Source organism: Anarrhichthys ocellatus, unplaced genomic scaffold (assembly GCF_004355925.1).
Source record: "Anarrhichthys ocellatus isolate YVR2014 unplaced genomic scaffold, GSC_Weel_1.0 scaffold6, whole genome shotgun sequence".
Taxonomy (NCBI): domain Eukaryota; kingdom Metazoa; phylum Chordata; class Actinopteri; order Perciformes; family Anarhichadidae; genus Anarrhichthys; species Anarrhichthys ocellatus.
The window spans coordinates 55080-76938 of record NW_022280036.1 but is presented as its reverse complement, the minus strand read 5'-3'; the positions used below and the strand labels follow the sequence as shown (position 1 = coordinate 76938).

Genomic DNA, 21859 nt, shown 5'->3' with positions numbered 1-21859 from the left:
ATGCTGACAATTTAATGAGAAGTCTCTCAATTTGTGATCCTTACTCGGTGTGAAACCTGGGCCTGTTTAGATGAACACAAAGCTGATATCCTGGCAGAAGCTGAAGAAAGGCTCACACAAAGCTCTTCCTCAACAGCTCTCAGTCTATCTCTGTTTTTAGTTTTGTTGTCCAGGGCCCAGTTCATAGTCTGCATTTTTCCTTTTCAAATATTTCTCCATCGCTGTTCATCTTGTCACCGCAACCATCATTTAATTCTACCATCTTAAATTAACAATGTCATTATTGAGCTACCTACTGCCACCCACTGGCATGGAAGAGTATTTAATTACTTAGTCAGCCACTATATTGCAGGCTCAGACGCTCAACAGTTGCAAATTATTTGCAGCAACTAAATAATTTTTTTTTGGACCGATTAAGTAAAACTGGACATTTTCCCGCGGCACACCACTGTGATTTTCAACAGTGGTTGAAAATCACTGGACTAGGGTGTAACTTTCTTTCTGTCTCTCTGTCAGAATCCCTGCCAGTGGAGGCCAAGGTGCCCTGGTTAAAACAATCCCACGAACTGGAAGAACAGCGTACTGCTACAGAGGACCCCACGTGAGTACGCACACTTACGCACACATTTACACATCAACAGCATGCAATGTTGTGCTCTCCAGTCAAAATGGCCATGCTCAGCTGTCTACAGAGACATAGGGCGCTTTCACAAGGCATAGTCCGTTTTAACCGTTTTGCTCTAATCAGATGAAATGATACTTTTTGGTTTTTTTCTATTTATTCTGATACGGTTGCACAGCGCACAAAATAAAGCGGCTAGCATTTTTTAAAGAGACACGCTAATTATTTTATTTTGTTTATTCTTTTTTTCAGTTTATTTCCAATGACAAGTATGAATGTATATTTGTCATGCATGTATGTGTATGTATGAATGTTGTCTAGTAGTAGTATCTATATACTGTATGTGCCCCTTTTAGGGGATAGAAAACTTATAGATGTCAATGCAATTTGTCGTGTCTTTTGATCGAGTGACTTTGACAACTTTGTAGGTATTAATTTCTTGTTAAACAAACATTTGTTTGATACACATGTCTGATCATTATTTTGCGACCTTTCCTTACTTATAAGTCGTTCGATGTTCTGTCATGCTCCTTCAATCTTTCCCCGTCCATGTGGATCAATGACCCAACACAGTGGCTGGATATTGCTTCTTCTATAGATACAGTCAACAATACAGTACAGTATTTGATTGAATCAACAGATATCGATAGGCTTAAGTGTAACCAACCTGTTAAAAGGCAACAGTTTGATCTATTTTAGGCTGAGATTTTTTGGAGTCCAGTCTGATGCATATTTACCATATGACTGTACTGCAACAGCCGCTCAATCAAGCTAGCTATCCAGCATCACTGACAGGGAATATTCATATGTCTTATTTTTCTTGGCGATCGCCACTTCATGAGCAGTCTGGCCTATTGCCGTATGCTAGGTGTGCGGTGATGTCATCCAAGCCGATCTTACTCCCAACCGACGCTTGGTCAGTGCCCCTCAGCATCTGATACCGACGCACCGCACTTTCATCTAACATTAATGTAAACCCATCCATGTCATTATTAGACCCTCACAGCAATAGGAGTAGTGTGAAGTGAGGGATGTGCAGGCCAGGAGGCGTCCACCTTCGTCCACAAGATCGCTGTTCGTGTAACGTGCAAAACTAAAAGTAAACGTTATTTACTAGTCACGTGAGTGGTTCGTGTTTTTTTTTGACGAGACCTAACTTTCTGTAAAGAAGCAAGCTGATTTTGAAACGATACTTTGCAATTAACGAGTGGAAACTGACAGGCCATCCCTAGCACATCCAAAACGGATGCAAGAGGGGTACCTAGCGACATACTTTGAAGCGTTGGGCTATTGACCAAGCGTCGGTATTTGATGAGTTGGGAGTGAGAATGTGATTTGCCGGAGTCTTTCAATTCTATTCAATTCTATTTATTTGTATAGTCCAATATCACAAATTACAAATTTGCCTCGGAGGGCTTTACAATCTGTACTGCATACAACATCCTCTATGTCTGCGAGCATGTATTCTGAGCATTTTTCCACGGCTTTTTTAACTGCTTTTGAACCTCATTTGAATTTAGAGGAGCTGGTCTCCCTTATTGATCAAACCTGTCAGACTGTCCTGGACTCTGTTACCCCCTTTAAAGACAAAATACCAAATAGAACACCCCAGCCCTGGCTAAATGAAACCACCCATGATTTAAAGAGGGACTCTAGGAGAAAGGAACAAAAATGGAAAAAAACAGGTCTATTTTACAAGAGTTGGACAAATGCAATGAAGACTTATCAAGCGGCAGACGGTGCCAGAAATTCCTTCTTCTCCAACTTAATTTTAGCAAATCACTCGAATCCGAGAATTTTATTTAAGATAATCGACTCTGTGGTCACCCCCTCCCTCCTCCTGTAATTTTACTGATGCCTCACAAGAGATGTGTGAGTGGTTTTTAAACTTTTTTACAGAGTCAAGGACATCAGGCAACAAATTACCCCCACAGACCGTGTTTTACATGTCAGTAGGGATATTCCTAGTTATTTTAGCAATTTTAAACCTGTTTCGCTGTCCTTTTTAGCTGAAATCATATCCCGTATAAAATCAACCACGTGCAGTATTGATTCTATACCAACTACATTTCTTAAAGAGGTTATTAACACAGTTGGCCCCAGAATGTTATTGATTATTAACAGTTCATGAGCAACATGAACTGTTTCAACTACTTTTAAACATGCTGTGGTCCACCCTCTTTTAAAGAAACCCAATCTTGATTCCTCTGTACTTAGCAACTTTAGACCCATTTCTAAACTTCCGTTTCTATCAAAAGTTTTAGAGAAAGTGGTCTCAACCCAGCTTTTAGCTTTTATGTGTCATAACGTTTTTGAGAAGTTTCAGTCAGGTTTTAGAGCTTTAGCATAGCAGAGAAACCGTCCTCCTCAAGGTATCCAATGATCTCCTTTTAGCAGCCGACAGAGGGGAAAGCTCCATTTTAATTATTTTAGACCTAAGTACAGCCTTTGACACAACAGACCATGATATTTGAATCAACTGTCTTAAAACCTGGGTTGGCATCAAGGACACTACACTTAGTTGGTTTTATTCTTACATTTTAGAAAGAACCCACTCGGTCACCATAGGTAATTTCTCATTCTCTACATCTCACATTACCTGTGGTGTACCGCAAGGTTCAATTTTATGTCCAATTTTATTTTCCATATACATGCTCCCACTTGGTCATATATCATCCAACGTCACAATGTTTCTTTTCATTGCTACGCAGACGACACACAGATATACCTTCCCTTGAGACCTGATGACCCCAGAAGCCTAGCTGCTGTTTTAGACTGTCTTAATGATATCAACTGTCGGATGGCACAGTTTTCTTCATTTTCTTCAACTCAATAACTCAAAATCAGAAATCATAATATTTAGTCCCCCAAACCCTATCACTCCCATTAAAAATGGCCTTGGCCCCCTGGTCATTAACATAAAGTCCACTGTTTTTTATTCAGATTTAAGCTTCAAACCACAAGTCACAAAAGTTCTCTAGTCCTGTTTTCTACAAATTAGAACCATCGCCAAAATCAAAGGAATGCTCTCTCAACCTGACCTGGAAAAAGTAATTCATGCATTCATCTTTCAAGACTTGATTACTGTAACTCCCTTCTTTCTGGCATCAACCAAAAGTCACTCTCTCGCCTCCAACTAGTTCAGAATGCAGCAGCTCGGATTCTCACTAGTTCTAAAAGACGACTTCACATCACCCCAATCCTGGCCTCTCTCCACTGGCTCCCTGTACATTTTAGAATCGATTTTAAGATTTTACTGACCACTTTTAAAGTACGTATGGGTCTGGCCCCAACATAGAGGAAATGCTATAAGTCAGCTCACAGCCTAAGATCCTGGGGTGGGGCCCTTCTGGCTGTTCCAAAGTCGAGGCTGAAAACTAAAGGTGACCGTGCCTTTTCCATTAGGGTCCCTCGGCTTTCGAACGAGCTGCCTGAGGAGATAAGACTCGCAGAATCAGTAATCTCTTTTAAATCACTTCTTAAAACACATTTTTACAGACTGGCTTTTATGTGAGGTGTTGTGGAATATTTCTTATGACTAGTTGGGAGAAGAAAGTGAAGGTTTTCAATCAATATAAAGTAAACAGAGTCTTGATGAACGATCAAGGTTTGTAAAGTCAATTTATTTATTATTACCTAAATAATAATGACTACTTGATCATTCATCTGTGTCTGTTAAATTATACGATCTTAGTATAATTTTACAATTACTTTTACAATTGGAATTTTAACATTCTTACCCGATATTGTAGAAATTAATTCTTTGTCGTTGGATTCGCATGCCGTCAATCAGAAACTCCTCGGTTTCCGCCGGCTCTCTCTTCTCTTGTCTAAGGAGGTATTGAGACAGGAAACGTCAGTTATTGAACCTGGAAATGCCTGTTCTCTGGACGGTCCCCCTGGAGCCTGATGGACGGTCAGCGAATCCTGCCGACAAACGCCAAGTTTGTTGTGGAATATTTCTTATGACTAGTCGGGAGAAGAAAGTGAAGGTTTTCAATCAATGTAAAATAAACAGAGTCTTGATGAACGATCAAAGTTTATAAAGTCAATTTATTTGCTTGCAAGCAAAGAGAACAGTCTCACAGACACATTGCAGTGATCTGTAAGAGTGGTCTGCCTAAACATTCACAATGCATGGACATTTATGCTCAGACAGCTTCCTGTTATCTGCTTAGCTAACAAGAATACACAAAGGAGAACACAAATAAAAACAGGTCATCCTTCGAGCCTTAGTATACTTCATTTAAGACAGTCAGGAAGGCGCTTTATCTCCTGTTTGCAAATCCCTTTGTTCACAGTTTGCCTTACAATAAACCGTTTAAACACACAGCAGATGCTTCCTTTGAGGCCACTGTGACATTGTTAAAATGACTAGAATAGACATTTTTTACCCTCACACATCATATATGCATGCAAAGGTTTACGCCTTTACAACTTCAGATAATTCGTCATAAAGGAAGTAAAAGTATTTCAGACAAAGGATCTCTGTTAGTCAAGGCCTCTCTGTGTCTCTGTCTTACGAAGAAAGAAACAGTGCACGAGATAACAGATAGCAAGACACCTGGATACAAAACTAACAGAAATCATCTACTGAAACTTTTGCTGTTGTGGCCTGGTGCGGGCGTGGGTCGTGGCCAGGCGCCGGGTTCTGGCAGCGTTCCTGGGGGATCTTATCCCATTAGCCCCGGGGTGGGCTGAGATTCCTTGGGGGCGCTGTCGGGGCCTGGTGTCTGGCTGTGCGTCGCGTTTGCATCAGGTCGTGGCAGTGGAGGGGGGCTCTGCCGGGTACTGGAGGTGCTTGTCATGGGGGGATTGAGTGGTTTTGGGACTGTGGTGTTCATTGGTGGTGGCACTTTGTGTTGGATTTGGGGAGACCGCTTGTAGCATTGGTTGTGCTGAGCTATTTGGGTTGTCCTTGTTTTGGTTGTTTTTTGGGAGCGGCTGGGGGTTTGTAGATTTTGCGGATGGACCTGATTTGCAGTGGGGGTTGAAACATTTTGATTGCAACTGTATATGTATATATGTGTGTGTATGTATGTATGTATGTATGTATGTATGTATGTGTATATATACTTTTTTTTTTTTTTTAATCGATTATTTTATTTCATTAATTTCTTAGACTCCTCCGCGAATCGCCACCTTATCGTGGTGGAGGAGTTTGAGTGGCTCAGTGATCCTGGGAGCTATGTTGTCCGGGGCATTAGCCCCTGGTAGGGTCTCCCAAGGCAAACAGGTTTCAGGGGAGAGCCCAGACTAAGAGCGGTTCAAAACAACCCCTATGATAGTTAGCCCACGGACTACAGCCACCTCGCCCGGACCAGGGAAACCGGGGCACCCTCCAGTCGCCAGACCCAGGAGGGGAGCTCGTAGGCGAGCGTCTGGTGGCCGGGCCTTTGCCCATGGGGCCCGGTCGGGCTCAGCCCGAATAAACACCATGGAGCAGCCACCCTGTGGACCCACCACCCGCAGGTACAAGCATCGGGGTCAGGTGCTATGCAGACCGGGCGGTGGGTCAGGCGGGAGGCCCGGGGATGCCGATCGCCGGCGGCATAGACTAGCTCTAAGGACGTGGAACGTCACCTCGCTAGCGGGGAAAGAGCCGGAGCTGGTGCAGGAGGTGGAGCGATACCAGCTAGAAATAGTTGGACTCACCTCCACACACAGCGTTGGCTCTGGAACCAAGCTCCTGGAGAGGGGTTGGACTTTGTCCTTTTCCGGAGTTGCCCAGGGTGAGAGGCGCCGGGAGGGAGTGGGGATACTCACAAGCCCCCGGCTGAGCGCCGCTGTGTTGGAGTTCTCCCCGGAGAGCGAGAGGGTCGCCTCTATGCCCCTACGGGTTGCGGGGAGCAAGGCTCTGACTGTGGTTTGTGCTTATGCACCAAACAGCAGTTCGGAGTATCCGGCCTTCTTGGAGTCGGTGGGAGGGGTCCTGGAAAGGGCGCCGCCTACCGACTCCATAGTTCTCCTGGGGGACTTCAACGCTCACGTGGGCGATGACGGAGAAACCTGGCGGGGGGTGATTGGGAGGAACGGCTTGCCCGATCTAAACCCGAATGGTGTTTCGTTATTGGACTTCTGTGCTTGCCACGGTTTGGCCATAACGAACACTATGTTCGAACATAAGGTGGCTCATAAGTGTACCTGGTACCAGAACACCTTAGGCCGGAGATCAATGATCGACTTTGTAATCGTATCATTTGATCTGCGGCTGTATGTCTTGGACACTCGGGTGAAGAGAGGAGCAGAACTGTCAACTGATCACCACCTGGTGGTGAGTTGGATCAGATGGCAGGGGAACCGGTTGGAAAGACCCGGCAAACCCAAACGTGTAGTGAGGGTGAACTGGGAACGTCTGACGGAGGACCCTGTCCAGGAGGTCTTTAACTCCCACCTCCGGAAGAACTTCTCACACATCCCGAGGGAGGTTGGGGACACGGAATCCGAGTGGACCATGTTCAAAGCCTCTATTGCGGCCGCTAGGAGCTGTGGCCGGAAGGTCATCGGTGCCTGTCGTGGCGGCAACCCGAGAACCTGGTGGTGGACACCGGAGGTGAGGGAAGCCGTCAAGCTGAGGAAGGAGACCTTCAAGGCCTGGTTGGCCCAGGGGTCTCCTGAAGCAGCTGACAGGTACCGGCAGGCCAGAAGGGCTGCAGCTGCGGTGGTCGCGAATGCTAAAACTCGGGCATGGGAGGAGTTCGGGGAGGCCATGGAGGACTTTCGGTTGGCCTCAAGGAGGTTCTGGCAAACCATCCGACGGCTCAGGAAGGGAAAGCAGGGCTTACCCCAGGCTGTTCTCAGCAGGGGGGGGGGGACTGCTAACCCGGACGGAGGACATCGTCGGGCGGTGGAAAGAGCACTTTGAGGAACTCCTAAACCCGACCAACATGTCCTCTGCAGAGGAGGCAGCGCCTGAGGACCTAGGGGGAGGCTCACCCATATCCCTGGCAGAGCTCGCTGAGGTAGTTAAAAAGCTCCTTGGTGGCAAGGCGCCGGGGTTGGATGAGATCCGCCCTGAGATGCTGAAGGCGCTGGACATAGTTGGGCTGTCCTGGCTGACATGCCTCTTCAATGTCGCATGGGGGTCGGGATCAGTGCCCATGGAATGGCAGACCGGGGTGGTGGTTCCCATCTTCAAAAAGGGGGACCGGAGAGTGTGCTCGAATTACCAGGGTATCACACTACTCAGCCTCCTGGGGAATGGTTATGCCAGGGTGCTGGAAAGGAGGCTCCGACCGCTTGTCGAACCTCAGATTCAAGAGGAGCAGTGCGGATTCCGTCCCGGCCGTGGAACAGTGGACCAGCTCTTTACCCTCGCAAGACTACTGGAGGGGTTCTGGGAGTTTGCCCAACCAGTCTACATGTGCTTTGTGGACTTGGAGAAGGCTTTCGACCGGGTCCCTCGGGGGTTCTTGTGGGGGGTGCTGCGGGAGTATGGGGTGCCGGACCCGTTACAACGGGCGATCCGGTCTCTGTACGACTGCAGTAGGAGCTGTGTCCGCATTCTCGGCAATAAGTCAGACACGTTCCCGGTGGGTGTTGGCCTCCGCCAGGGCTGCCCTTTGTCACCGGTCCTGTTCGTGATTTTCATGGACAGGATATCTAGGCGCAGCCTGGGGGCGGAGAACGTCAGTCTCGGGGGTCTCGGGATCGCCTCTCTGCTATTTGCAGATGATGTGGTCCTGTTAGCCTCCTCGGATCATGACCTCCAGCATTCACTGGGGCGGTTTGCAGCAGAGTGTGAAGCGGCGGGATGAGAGTTATCACCTCCAAATCTGAGGCCATGGTTCTCTGTCGGAAACCGGTGGATTGCTCCCTCCAGGTGGGGACGGAGTGCCTACCTCAAGCGAAGGAGTTCAAGTATCTCGGGGTCTTGTTCACGAGTGAGGGTAAGATGGAGCGGGAGATCGACAGGCGGATCGGTGCGGCTGCAGCAGTAAAGCAGGCGCTGCACCGGGCCGTCTTGGTGAAGAGGGAGCTGAGCCGGAAGGCAAAGCTCTCAATTTACCACTCGGTCTACGTTCCTACCCTCACCTATGGTCACGAACTCTGGGTCGTGACCGAAAGGACAAGGTCGCGGCTACAAGCGGCCGAAATGAGTTTCCTCCGTAGGGTGGCCGGGCTCAGCCTTAGAGATAGGGTAAGGAGCTCGGTCATCAGGAGGGAGCTTGGAGTCGAGCCGCTACTCCTTCTCGTCGAAAGGAGTCAGCTGAGGTGGTTCGGGCATCTAATTAGGATGCCTCCTGGACGCCTCCCACTGGAGGTTTTCCAGGCACGTCCAACTGGGAAGAGACCCCGAGGGAGACCCAGAACACGCTGGAGAGATTACATCTCCCAGCTGGCCTGGGAACACCTCGGGATCCCCCAGAATGAGCTGGAACATGTTGCCGGTGAGAGGGAAGTCTGGGTCAGCCTGCTTGGCCTGCTGCCACCGCGACCCGACCCGATAAGCGGAGGAAAATGGATGGATGGATGGATGTTTTCAAAGATGCTATATAAATAAAGTTATTATTATTATTATTATTATTATTATCCAGGTTGTAGAGGTTGGACAAAAGCAGTATGTTAATTTTGATCATGGTTATCCTCTAATCAGAGGATCAGCGGTTCGATCCCCTAGACTAGCTCCGCTAATCCATGTCGATGTGTCCTTGGGCGAGACACTTAACCCCAAATTGCTCCCGTAGGCGGTAGGCATGGGTTGAATGTTAGTTAGAGTCCTGATGGGCAGGTGGCCCCTTTTATGGTAGCCCCTGCCATCAGTGTATGAATGTGTGTGAATGGATGAATGATGACATGTAGTGTTAAAGTGCTTCGAGTCCATTTACCATTTATCAATATAAATAGTCAGTGCTGCCTCCCTTTATGCTCACCAACTGGGAGAGCAACATATATTTGTAGGTATTTACTGCAGTGCACCAAATGTAGCTTACCATGCCCACCTATACGCACAGCTATCAAATATACTTCAAGTGTGTTTCAATGTACGTTTACACACATGGTAGCCAAAGCTACCATGTGTGTAAACGTACAGCGTGTAGCGTGTAGCGTTGAAGGTACTGTGCGTTAGTGTGCTCAATTCTTTCACACCTCATATACACGCACACACAGACACACAGACAAAGACACAGCTTAGCCAGGGCTATGTGAGTCTGTCCGTCTACATTTCCTCTGTTTTCGCTGCTGATGATAAGCATGTGATTATTGCCTGCTGCTCTGGGCCTGGTCAGCTCTGATAGCCTCCCTGGGATCCATTAGCTCTCATAGCTCACACACACCTCAAACACCTTACACACACACCTTCGGCAGGTCCCGGCACATTTGTTATCCCATGCAGCCAAGCAAATCTTATGCAAGGCACATTCATTTGATGAGCTTATGAAGCTCAGCTCTGGTAGTTACCCCCAATGCCACAAACCCAGCGTTAATAACGTGCATGTCCGAATATCAAAGAGTATATCAAACACACACCCCTGAACATTTGACTGGTGGCTCCGAAAAGCTTGGAGCATGCTGCTTAACTTGAATTGAAGAGACTGTTTTTATCAGAGAAACATATACATTATAGTAAGCCCCATAAAATTGCATGTAAAAGTATACATCATCTGAAAGCTAGGAACCTGAAGATTAATTTGAGATGTAGCTCAGCGCTGTGTGTCAAGTTTCTAGTCTTAAATTTGTAGTAAACATTGTGTTTTGTGGGGCCTATTCAAACTAATAAGTGCTTAGAACATTATGATGGAGGTATATAATGGACATGTTAATCAATGTCTCAGAAATAGTAACATTTGTGACACTTAAATTTAAAAATAAATTTTCACTCAAGAATTGTTACAAATGTTCATAAATCCCACGAAAATCCCACATTAAGACACCAACAACTTCGTCAACATTGTTTATAACACAACAAGGAGTCCAAGCATAAGACAAGAGACGAGGGGGAAAGTCCAGCAGGAACAAGACAAGGCAGGCAGACGGGGAAACCGGGAACAGGACAAGCCAAACGGGTGGGTAGAACACAATGATCTGGCAGTGAGTGACTGAGAGGCAGGGGTTTAAATAGTGGCTAGAACAGGTGAGGAGAGAGGAGCTCCAGAAAGACATACAGAACACAGAAGGCAAAGCCTGATCGTGAAACCAGTATTGCCAATATACCTAGGAAAGCCATACGTCCTCTAAATGTCAGTTTCAGAGGACAGTTTCATGAGGCTGTTCATCCTCCAGGTCACAACAGGTAATTTCATACAGGGAGGTCAAGTTTTAAGAAATGTCTCACTACAATGAAATGGCTACTATGGGACAGCGTTGAACACACATGAATACAATTGGGCTCAGTGAATCAACTGGAGTCTCAGCTTTCCAGTCATACCCAATTAATGCAATTGGAATAGGCGAAGACAACAAATGTATAAATTTGTTGTTTTCGCCTATTCCAAAAATGGTTTGCATGCAAACAACAGCAGGGTTTCGCCCCAAACTGCATGGGATTAGCATAAAGTGAGCTTGTTTGTACCCATAGAACACCTTTTTCATTCAGATATCTTGAGGAGAGAGGTTAAGGTACCCCTGTGAATACGGCCATGCCGGTTTTTCCCCTTACAAAATCACTGCAGCATTATTTAGCCCCCTTCCTGTCAAGTTGGTATGACATAGTTGGTAGCAATGGATGCTTAATGGTAAATATCAGCAGCAACCAAGGTTTTTTATGTCATGCATCAATCTAGAACTATGTTCATTTTTAAATTACTCATACCACTAAAAACACTTTTTTCAATTGCTAGCAGGTGGGACTTAACGGTTTTGCTAGAGTCCGGTGTAGTCTGTTAGCCATTGTTTTCTGTCCATCTTGTGCATTCTGTCAATTTAATCTGTATTACTGATTACTGTAAATCTCACTGTAATTCCAGCTGATTGCAAGTGCTGTTTGGCTACCAAATACAAAAACTAATTTAAACATTTAAATGCTGCGGCCCTTTCTGTATACAGAATGTTTTACACCCCTGTGTTTAGATTTGTACCCGGGCCCTGGTCAGCCTGCAGCAACACCTGTGGGCCTGGCAGGCAAAATCGGGAGGTGAAGTGCCAGGTGCTACTCTCATTCACCAAGACGGAGGTGGACCTTCCAGAGGAGGAGTGTGGTGAAGAAAGACCACATCTGGAGAGGCCATGCAACCATGGGCCATGTACCAAAGTTCCAGGCATCTCTTCAGGCCTCCAGGAGCATGAGTCCCTTAACATGCAGACAAAGGAACTGTACAGCTGGGACTACAGGAGCTTCACTGTTTGCTCAGCCACATGTGCTGCTGGTGAGGTTTCTGAAATGCATGTTGGCCATTGAAATGCTCTGAACTTTTGTCCATGTCCATCTGATTCTTGTCTGTGTTCTCTGCCTAGGGAAGCAGACAGCAGTTGTGAGGTGTGTTAACAGGAAGCAGGGTGAGGAAGTGGAAGACTCTCTGTGTGATTCATCCAGCAAGCCCCCAGTAATGATCCGCATCTGTTACCCAGAGCCATGCCCCCCAAGGTAAGAAACCACAAGGTTACAAGCCACATAAAACATTTTCAAGTAAAACCAGACTAATTGCCACTGTCAAATGGCCATTTAAATTGATTATGTTGATATAGCACCATTATGCCGGCACGTCAATGTTAAAAATCTGTGAGCATTACATTACAGTCATTTAGCAGACGCTTTTATCCAAAGGGACTTACACTTCAGATTCTATCACATTTCTACACCGTAGGCACAGCTACGGGAGCAATTTTGGGGTTAAGTGTCTATCGGAGCCGGGGATCGAACCGCCGATCCTCTGATTGAAGGACGGCCCTGCTCTCCACTTAGCGCCTATAGCATGCAGGAGAAGTTTGCCTCCAGGACTTCTTATATCCCTCCATCCATCCACATTTTTTGGAAAGACAACCAGGTAGAAAAGCTAATTACATGCAAGATTATTGCATGACTAGAAAATATATATCACATTTTACTTTAATTGTAGCGATCGCGTTGCAAAACAATTGCTTTCTGTCAGGCCAGAAGAGTTTAATGTGATAAATAATACCTGTGCTATTGTACAGCAATACGTGTGAGCAAAACAAACATGTTCATGATCATCCTCACTCTCCTTGGAAGAACACAAAGACGATCCCGCTGCTTATAACTCTGGAGCACAATCCAAGACTACATTTATTTTGCAGCATTGACATTGCCCCTTGCGCGCAAATTTGCTTAGAAATACGTATACCTCTCGTGAGTGTGGCTCAGTGGTAGAGTGGGCTCTTCAATCAGAAGATTGGCGGTTTGATCCCTTGAGTTTCCTGGCCAATTAACTGTGCGTAACACACCACTGTGTAAAAGAAATGGACACAGCCGTCATGCCGTCACCCACTGTTTTTTGGGAGCCAGATAGTGAAGTTACAAGTTAACTCTAAGGTAAATCATGAATTCACATTAACTGTGATATTATTTGGGATGCTTGTTTTGGTTAGCCACAAATTAACATTTACCACTGTGGTTCTTTGAAACATTCCTGTGCTCCAGCACTTTCACTTTGAGTGTGAAAGGGTCAAAGTTATAAGTTGTAAACACGGGCAACACCTATTATCAAGTTCACGGCTATGTAAATGTGGCCTACACAGTGCCATGGTTAGCGCCGCGTTAGCGACTTATCAATGACAAGGTAGCCACGCATTAAAGCATACGCTGCTTTGTTGTCATTTCTACCCTAAATGAGACCAGTGTGCGAAACAGACTGACAATGTCATTGACACTTTAGACCCCCTGAAAGCCTCAATAGCAAATTTGTGGTGTGTGTGCAAAGTGTGTACAGCCTAATTGCCTTGGCTTGCATCCATGATTGCCACTGGGTATTTTGCATGCTGAATGGTACCATCATTTACTTAATATCATCATGCTGTATTGAAAAAGACTTAAAACTCACGATTGAGCCCATAAACTCATGTTTACAATGTTTACTGAGGTAATAAATCAAGTGAGAAGTAGAGTCATTTTCTCATTGACTTCTATACAATCAGACTTCTTTTTGCAACCAGAGGAGTCGGCCCCTGCTGGTCAGTAGAGAGAAAGCAGGTTTTAGAAACTTTGGCTTCACTTTTCATACCTGGAGGAACAGTTTGCCCAATTCTTTAAATGTGTTATTTTTAATAATAGAAAATGCACCAAACTACACCTGATCCAAATACAGTTATAGATGACCACAAGCTTGTTGGCTGATGTCTGTGTCACCTGTTTGCACAGAATTGAAGAAATGCTCTTTTTTACGTAATTATTTTATAGTGCACCAGTGCTAATGACTATCTTTAACATGCATAATATGATCCAATTTTAATAAAACAACATTCCCACAGGATTCGGCTTTTTTATTTTTACAGAGATGATATTTTAGCTGCAGTATGATTTTTGCTTGCCTGCTAATGCAGTGTTATGACATCCATAGTCAAGATTCAAGTGACAATATTTATAATTTTCACCTTATATTTTCACATTTCACATAATGTTTTGTGCGAGAAAATAACTAAAATGCGACATTAATGACATGAAACAATCTTGAATGTTCTGTTACAGCTGTGTATCATGAGTGATTAATGCTACTTAAAAATGATGATGGACTGACTGAGTAACAATGCTTCATTTTCAGATTCATGTTGCCCTGATTCCTCTATCCTCAGTACTATACATTTGATCTCTTCTGCACAGGGTGGGTGGGAAATGACAAGACACAAGGAAGAGATGTAATGGGCGAAATGGAAAAAAGTCTCCACTTCCATAGTCCATCCTAATATTTAGCAGTATTTTGTGTCTGACCTCTTATCTCTTGCAGATGGGAGGTGACAGCATGGACCAGCTGCTCTGCATCCTGCGGTGTTGGCATCCAAACCAGGAGTGTGTTTTGCATGCGTCTGTTGTCCGTTGACCAGCAGGATATTCTGACTGTGTCAGAGGACGAGTGCAGGGAATTCAAGCCTGCCATCCTGCAACCCTGCAACCAGGTGGACTGTCCTCCAGCCTGGGAGACAGAGCCTTGGCAACAGGTGTGGACTTTGTTTGTGTGTATGTGCTTAAGCATTTTATTATGTGTGTAATAAGAAATCTGATAAAACTCCTCCATTCATACCTCCATGTTCATTGTCTGCTTCCTTTGTCCAGTGCTCCCAGTCCTGTGGTGGGGGTGTCCAAGTGCGGAAGGTCTACTGTCAGCAGCTCCTGTCCACAGGGGCCCATAGAAGGCTTGGAGACAGGGCTTGCTGGGAGGGCAAACCTGCCACTAACAAGGGTTGCAGCAACATTGACTGTCTGCCCTATTTGTCAGGAGGAGAATGGGGAAAGGTGAGCTCCAGCAAGCGGAGGAATGAAAGAAATGAAGGAAAGCTGGAGGGTTGCAAGCTTGAAAAAAAGTTGCTGTTTTCAATATATTATAATATTCAATATTTCCAGAGAAACATTCACTTTGAACTAAGGCCCAAGCAAGTCTTCATTTATAAAAGTAACAGCTAAATTAGCTAAATCTGTTATTTTCAGTGGAATCACAGCCAAAGTTTTCTGTGACTAGGGAACTTAGGTAGGCTAATTGGTGGCATTAACCAATAGCAAAATGCCTCGACAATGCTGAAATCTGAGGGAAAGAAGAGCCAGAGAGCCCTGAACTGTGTTACGCCATCCACGTTTATATAATCCTGCTCAGCCCATATACCCATATGAATACACACTGCTCAAAATACATCTCTTGAATGGACTGTTTACTTATAGAGACCTGAAGTGAAAGTGGAACTTCTGGCATGAAAATCATGGATGTAGAAGAAACAAACGTAGAACTTTCATCACTGTTTGTATCCTGGGTGAAACCACGTCAATGCTGACTTCTTTTACTTTACTTTTGTTATGCAACTTACATACTTAACGCCCAAGTTTTGTTGCCACAACCTAACTAATTAGTTTTGTTACGAAAGTAAACAAAAAAATTAAGTAAACCTAGGTTGGACTTTTATTTTGAAAAGAGACATGTACATCACTTTTCCTGTTAACACCGAAATTAATTTTACAACCAGTGGTAACAGAAATGTCATACCCAGGCGGCAACCTCGCAATTTTAGAAAGTGCCTTAAAATTGCATTCTCTCTACTGGCTACTATGGGGTGACTCCTCTGGTTGCAAAAATAAGTTGTATGGAAGTCTAAAAGAAAATGTAAACAATAGTCCCATTTAGAGTGAAGTAGGCAATAAAGCAGGATATGCTTTTGGGCGTGGCTACCTTGTGTTTGACAGGCCATCCAAATATGGTCACTTCCGTTCACTATTTGCAAAAAGGACAAGATATGGACGGTCCACATCCAAGATAGTGCCAATAGCAATGCCGAAGTCGAGGCTTCAAACCCGCTGGGTCTAATTCCTATATACAGTCTGTGGTCCTACCTGACAAGTGCAAAACTGTCGCTAAAGGGGTACCTAGAGAATCATAGTCTGAAGCGTAGGGCCACTGGAAGAGTGGCAGTAGTTGACAAGTTAGGAGTGAGAACGTCTTGGACATGCTAGTAAATTTTATTGGGTGTTGAATTTTTGTATGCTAACCATTGACTTCTACAAAATATGAAGGTTTCAACATCTAATATCAATTGTAGATTGTATCTCAGAATTTCATATCTCACATTTCACTATTTGAGGCCAACCAATGCCATAAATGCTTATTGAGAGACTTGAGCATTGAGTTATGGAAGATAGTTTAGCAGTATTAGAAATGGGCCAGCTAACTATTCTCCAACTAACAGTCAGCAAGCCAACTAACTTTCAGAGCTATTGTGTTGGCTGACTAGTGTGTTGGCAGCTAGCTTGCTCGTTACAGAAATGAACTCACTTGCCCGACCACTTTCTGGAACAATGCTTTTAAAACTAGCATCCTGAAAATACAAAAATATGGACCTGAAAAAATTGACATTAGTATTGATTTTATATTTGGTGTCATCTCATGTTGAATATCAACATCACCTGGATGACTTTAATGAAAACACAGAGAGTACTAATTGATAATGATTTATACAGGCGTGACATTTCAGTTTTCAAAGTGAAAAGATACTTTACAGAGATTTCAGAAGTTTATTAACTTTGATCTGACATGTAGAATATGTCAAACCCGTGGAATTATGTTTGTCACAAACATTCCTGTACTGTTCAATCTACTCTATTTCAATCTGTAGTGCTCCTTGTCCTGTGGTTTGGGGATCCAGCGTAGGGAGCCACTGTGTCGCCAGTGGACAGCCATGGGCAACCAGGTGACGCTGGCCAGGGAACTGTGCTCAGGGTTGCCCCCCCCACCACTCGTACGAACATGCCGCATGATGGCCTGTCCCAGTAAGAACACACACAACCACATACACATTTTGTTATACCTTTAATATTAATGACTGCACACAGAAATATTAATTACTTTTAGTTTATATGTAATGAAATATTTTTTGTGAAGTGAGTAATTTATATATGTGCATTAATTAATATTGAGACTGATCTGACCCCATAATCAAGTATCATGTCCTCCAATGTGTCAATCTGTTTCTTTCTTCACAAAAGAAGCTTCAGGGGCCGATACAACCGAGACGCGTCGCGAATTGTTTTCCTGCCGTTCGATCCTCTCTTGCGCCGCGGTTTTCAGGCAGTTTTTAGACGTGCTTGAAAGTTTCAATATTTTCAACTTTTCAGCGCCAGGCGTAGAGTCGCTTCACTAATCAATGTCACACTTGAGGCAGCCAAACAAATCAAGCAAAAGGCGGGCTTTATTATTTTACCACTGACTTCCTGTTTTAATGCCGGTAGATGTGGTAAGAGAGGACATTGATATTTGTAATTTTTAATGATGATGAACTATATATTTCTTCCCCTTCTCCTCGTTCAATAACAGAGCAACACAGCAAGAGCTCGATGTCTGCATTAAATCAATTTGTTCCCCGTTATTTACGTTTGATCGCCTGGTTGCGCATGCACCCCTGCTCCACAGGTTCATCGGCTGTTTTGCCTAACTCGCTTTGCCAACAGGCGTTTTTGAAGCGGCAGCACCTGTTGTGACGTGTCTCTGTGTTATCGGCCCCTAAGGGGCCAATCCATTACCCTTCACTCTCAAAACACAACATGACTTTACCGCCATTTTTGCATACCATTTGTGCTGACTGTGCACTTATCCTGAAACGGCATGCTGTCAGTTATTTCAGTCAATGATTAGCTTAGCAAGTCTACAGAGCTACCAGTCACTTATTATTTGGAGAGTCTGGAACACTTAAGCACGCCTGTTATTACTTTTTGTTAGAGCAGTTATGTTAAGTTTGTGATACTTACATGTTTTGTTCAGCAAGATAATCTTCACAAATGAACATGATTTTTATTATTTTAAACATGAATGCAATCAGCAGAAGTAAAAAGCTAACTTTAGGCTATAAATGCACTACACCACAGTTGCATTACTTCACGTCACCGCTATTTAACTGAAGGCGGACTAGTTTTCGGCGAGATGATGTTTAGTAGTTGAGTATACAGTATTTGCAGACTTATTTAATGTTGAAAAACAACCTCTTAAGCAGACCTTATTTCAGGCATCTAACTAAGAACCCATTTGAAAAAAATCATTGACTTCAAGACCTGTAAAAAGACATTTGAAAGGCGTACCTGAGGTGGAATTGAAGAATTTTCTGCTTTTCTTTATACTTGGGGCGAATTCATAAAAGGTTAAACCATACAAATAGTGTCTCGGGCTCGTTCGCGATTTGCAAATATTTAATTATGTATTATGCAGAAATTTGGGTAAAATTGGTCCCTCTCTATGTTTAAAATAATCATTGAAAAAAAGTCCAATTCACAAAGATCAGTGCTAAAAGCCACATGCGGTTTCATGAAATGATTAGCCTTCAGAGAGTGGGTGGTAACTGAAGCGCATAAGGGGTGTACGCTCAAAGGCATTTATTTTTGGTTACAGTCACTGCATTGCAGTGACGGGATGCAATGACAGTCATGAAAAATAAGTTAATAAATCTCCTCTACAAAGGCTTGGTGGGCAGTATTAAGGTATTATGCTATACCAGGGAAATAAGAAATCGGTATAATTCTCAATACCCTCTGCTTTCTACTGTACTGTAATAATATGATGTACTTTTGTGCACAGCACACGCCACCAGAGATTGGTCTCTAGGGTGTAAAGGGCAGCTGTGCTCAGAATGATGGCGACTGAATGTGTTGGGTTTAGTCTTCTTCAACTAAATTAAATAACTCCCAAGGCTTTCTTGCCAGCATCTGATTAAATTGAAGTGGTTAGTTAGCCCTGACGTTATCCACAGCTTTGGTCCATAAGTGGAGTATATCTGTGAATGCACTTCAAACATTTAATTTCTGACAGCATCACCAGAATGGGTCTATTAGCGGAACATAAACAAATGGACTGGACAGTGAGTTCTTGTCTTCACAGAGTTCAGGGAGCCTCCCACTGCTCATTCAGACCGTGCCAAAGTAGCTATCGCTGCGTATATGTGACCACACCCGATCATAGACTTGACAATACAGATTTTAAAGCATATGGTTGAAGTGCTTGAGTCCCACTAAAATGTACGTTCACATGTGCATTTAGTGAATCTTTTGTGCCGGCCGTGTATAAATGAGCATACGCTACAGCCCAGCTCAGGAATTATCAACAGGTCTTGATGGAGCATTGCAGAATCAGAAATACTTTACATAAACATTACAGACAGTTCTGTTGTCTTATTTTTGTTATTTATTATTGACAATATGGCATTATTTGAGTGACTTCACTGTTCCAGAAGAAGTTAGCGTAGATGTTTCAATTGCATTAGTTCTGTATATCTGGAGAGTATTTATTCATTGAAGGAAAATCAAAGACGCTGAGGGATTTCTTGATGGAAAAGATGTTTTGCTCGTCTCCCGACTCGCTTCGGTACAAATTGTATTGACAGAGAGTTCATCCAATCACCTGCCACATATTTTTTGAAAGGGTTCCAAATGACAGCAGCGGGTCAGGTTACTTGAAGCAGCTGTCATGAATATCGGCCAGGTGATGAGGCCAGGACATGATGGGCTCTGACGAAGTCCTCGAAGCAGCTACTCCCTCAGGCTGTCAGTATAGGCCAAACGCCATGTGCTTAAGAGATGTTCAGCAGTGATGTGTGTTGCCTTATATACTGTGGGCTCTGCACTTATTCAAGTAGCCATGTCCTAATTGGCCCATTATGCTTCTGCAAATTGAGGGCAGAACCTTTGTTAGTTGGAACATAAAGTGTCAGCATGTGGGAACAATATGGATGATTCATCAAACGTAGGTCTCGCATCATCTTCCCCCTACATGGTAGGTCCTCTCCCGTGCAAGAGCAAAAGAAAGAGAGGAGGAAAAACGAGGCTTGGGCACAGCTGAGACCAGCTGTCTAAGTTGTGTTGAGTAACTGCTGATGAAGACCCAACATTTCCAACACATTTTCACGTGTTTATCACCAAATTAGCGGAGCTTTTTTAGCGGCTATTTTTCAATTGAATAAGTCTTTTAATACTGCAGGGAGGAATAGTAAATAGCAAACATATTTGCAGACCACAAAATATATCTGATCACTATCAGATCAGACAGGTTGCTTTGAAGTGTCAAGTGTGAACACACATATGCGAACACAGCTGAGTTCAGAGCTGGCGCATCCGATCACAAATGTTGCATGGAAAAAAAACAGTGTTACCGCAGTTTTTGTAAGGTCTACTGCAAGCTTTCCGAACAGCTTCAGTGTTCCTTGGCATAGATTCCCTCATTTAGCTTTTAATGACGGTGGTGGACAGTGTGTTTACACCTTGCTTAAAAGTCTCCGATGTAGATGTTGAGTTGGGATCAAATCTGGTGGCTTGGAAGGCCATCATTTTCATACTTATCAGACCATTCACTCTGCTCTTGTGCCCTGTATGGAAGTATCTGCATTTACTATGTTTCTCCACTCATTTTTTAAGCAGGCCTATCCATCCAGTAATAATAGCTATGGCCTTGAATTGCTCTCCCATTTTTCAAACCATAGTTCAACAAATTTTAAGCACACTGTCGGGTAACTAAAAAACTCAAGTAAGTCATTTTATTGTTGGAACAGTTGAATTTCTTTTTCCAATGATCCCTCTCTTTCAACTTTTATTAACTTCTGTCTTATTAAAAATTACAGATCCATCCATTAATTTGTAAAATTGTTGTCTGCATTAAAAACATTAACCTCTCACTTTCCTATTACCTACAACAGAGACGAGACCCAAAGAAAACCAGAAGGTTCTGTTGAAGAACCAAGTTAGACAGACAGTGAGACGTCCACCAAAGGCCAGAGGCTATGAGGAGGGGGTTAAACAGTGTCCACTGCTCATGGATTTGCACAAAATCTACATCCAAACTCGCAAGGAGAAGCGCCTCCACCTGACTGTTGGTGGCCATGCTTACCTCCTACCCAACACCTCCCTAGTCATCAAATGCCCTATCAGAAGGTTCCCCAAAGCCTACATCCGATGGCTGAAAGACGGACGCCCCCTCCCCAGCTCCAAACACCTGGGCATCACCAAATTCGGCTCTCTGAAGATCCAATTTCTGGCTGCAGAGGACATCGGGGTGTACAAGTGTGTCGCTGGACCCGCCTCAGACATCTTCACCCTCCAGCTTATAGGTAGTGACAGCAAATCAACTGGCAGACTGTCTACTGCCAGTCCTCCCAAATGGGAGGACATGCTGCCGAGTTGCCATAGGCACCACTCAGGCATGGAGCTGATATGGCTTGGAGTTAGTGTGTCTTTGCTGCCCCCTGGTGTCCAGGAGGCCTTGCTGCAGCCACAGGTGGAGGAGAGACTGATTAATATCACCCTGAAGGCTGATAGAGGTGAGATCCAACAGGAGCAGGCCTCACAACTCATCTCCTCACTGCTGACCCACATGTCTGCTGCCCAGCTCTGGACCAGAACTACAGGAAGCGAGCTAAAGCAAGCTAAAGGTAATTATAACCCCAGCTGCCTCTGCCGTGCAGCGTGTGTTTAACTTTGAAGCTTGAGATACTCTTCTTATTCTCCTTTCAATGTGTGTCTTTATGTCATCGGTTACATTATTTATTAAGCTTGTTTGTAAGTGATTCACCATAATACCAACTTATATTTAGTGTGTATACGTATATATACAGGTCCCCTATATATATATATATATATATACAGGTCCCCTATATATATATATATACATATAT

At 44.1% G+C, this 21859-nt stretch overlaps 1 protein-coding gene across 6 annotated transcripts in view; it reads left to right on the top strand.

Moving 5' to 3' along the window:
• Window positions 1–21859, top strand: part of LOC116382869 (ADAMTS-like protein 3) — a 213537-nt gene that overhangs the window by 158343 nt on the left and 33335 nt on the right. For 5 of the 6 annotated variants that reach the window (XM_031846271.1, XM_031846272.1, XM_031846274.1 and 2 more), the window contains exons 15-21: window positions 517–601; window positions 11633–11928; window positions 12017–12146; window positions 14461–14671; window positions 14787–14966; window positions 16829–16982; window positions 20885–21616. In XM_031846271.1, coding sequence (XP_031702131.1) covers window positions 517–601; window positions 11633–11928; window positions 12017–12146; window positions 14461–14671; window positions 14787–14966; window positions 16829–16982; window positions 20885–21616 — 1788 coding nt within the window. Of the gene's footprint in view, window positions 1–516; window positions 606–11632; window positions 11929–12016; window positions 12147–14460; window positions 14672–14786; window positions 14967–16828; window positions 16983–20884; window positions 21617–21859 lie in introns of those variants that run through there. The other variant, XM_031846276.1, reaches the window with a different exon arrangement.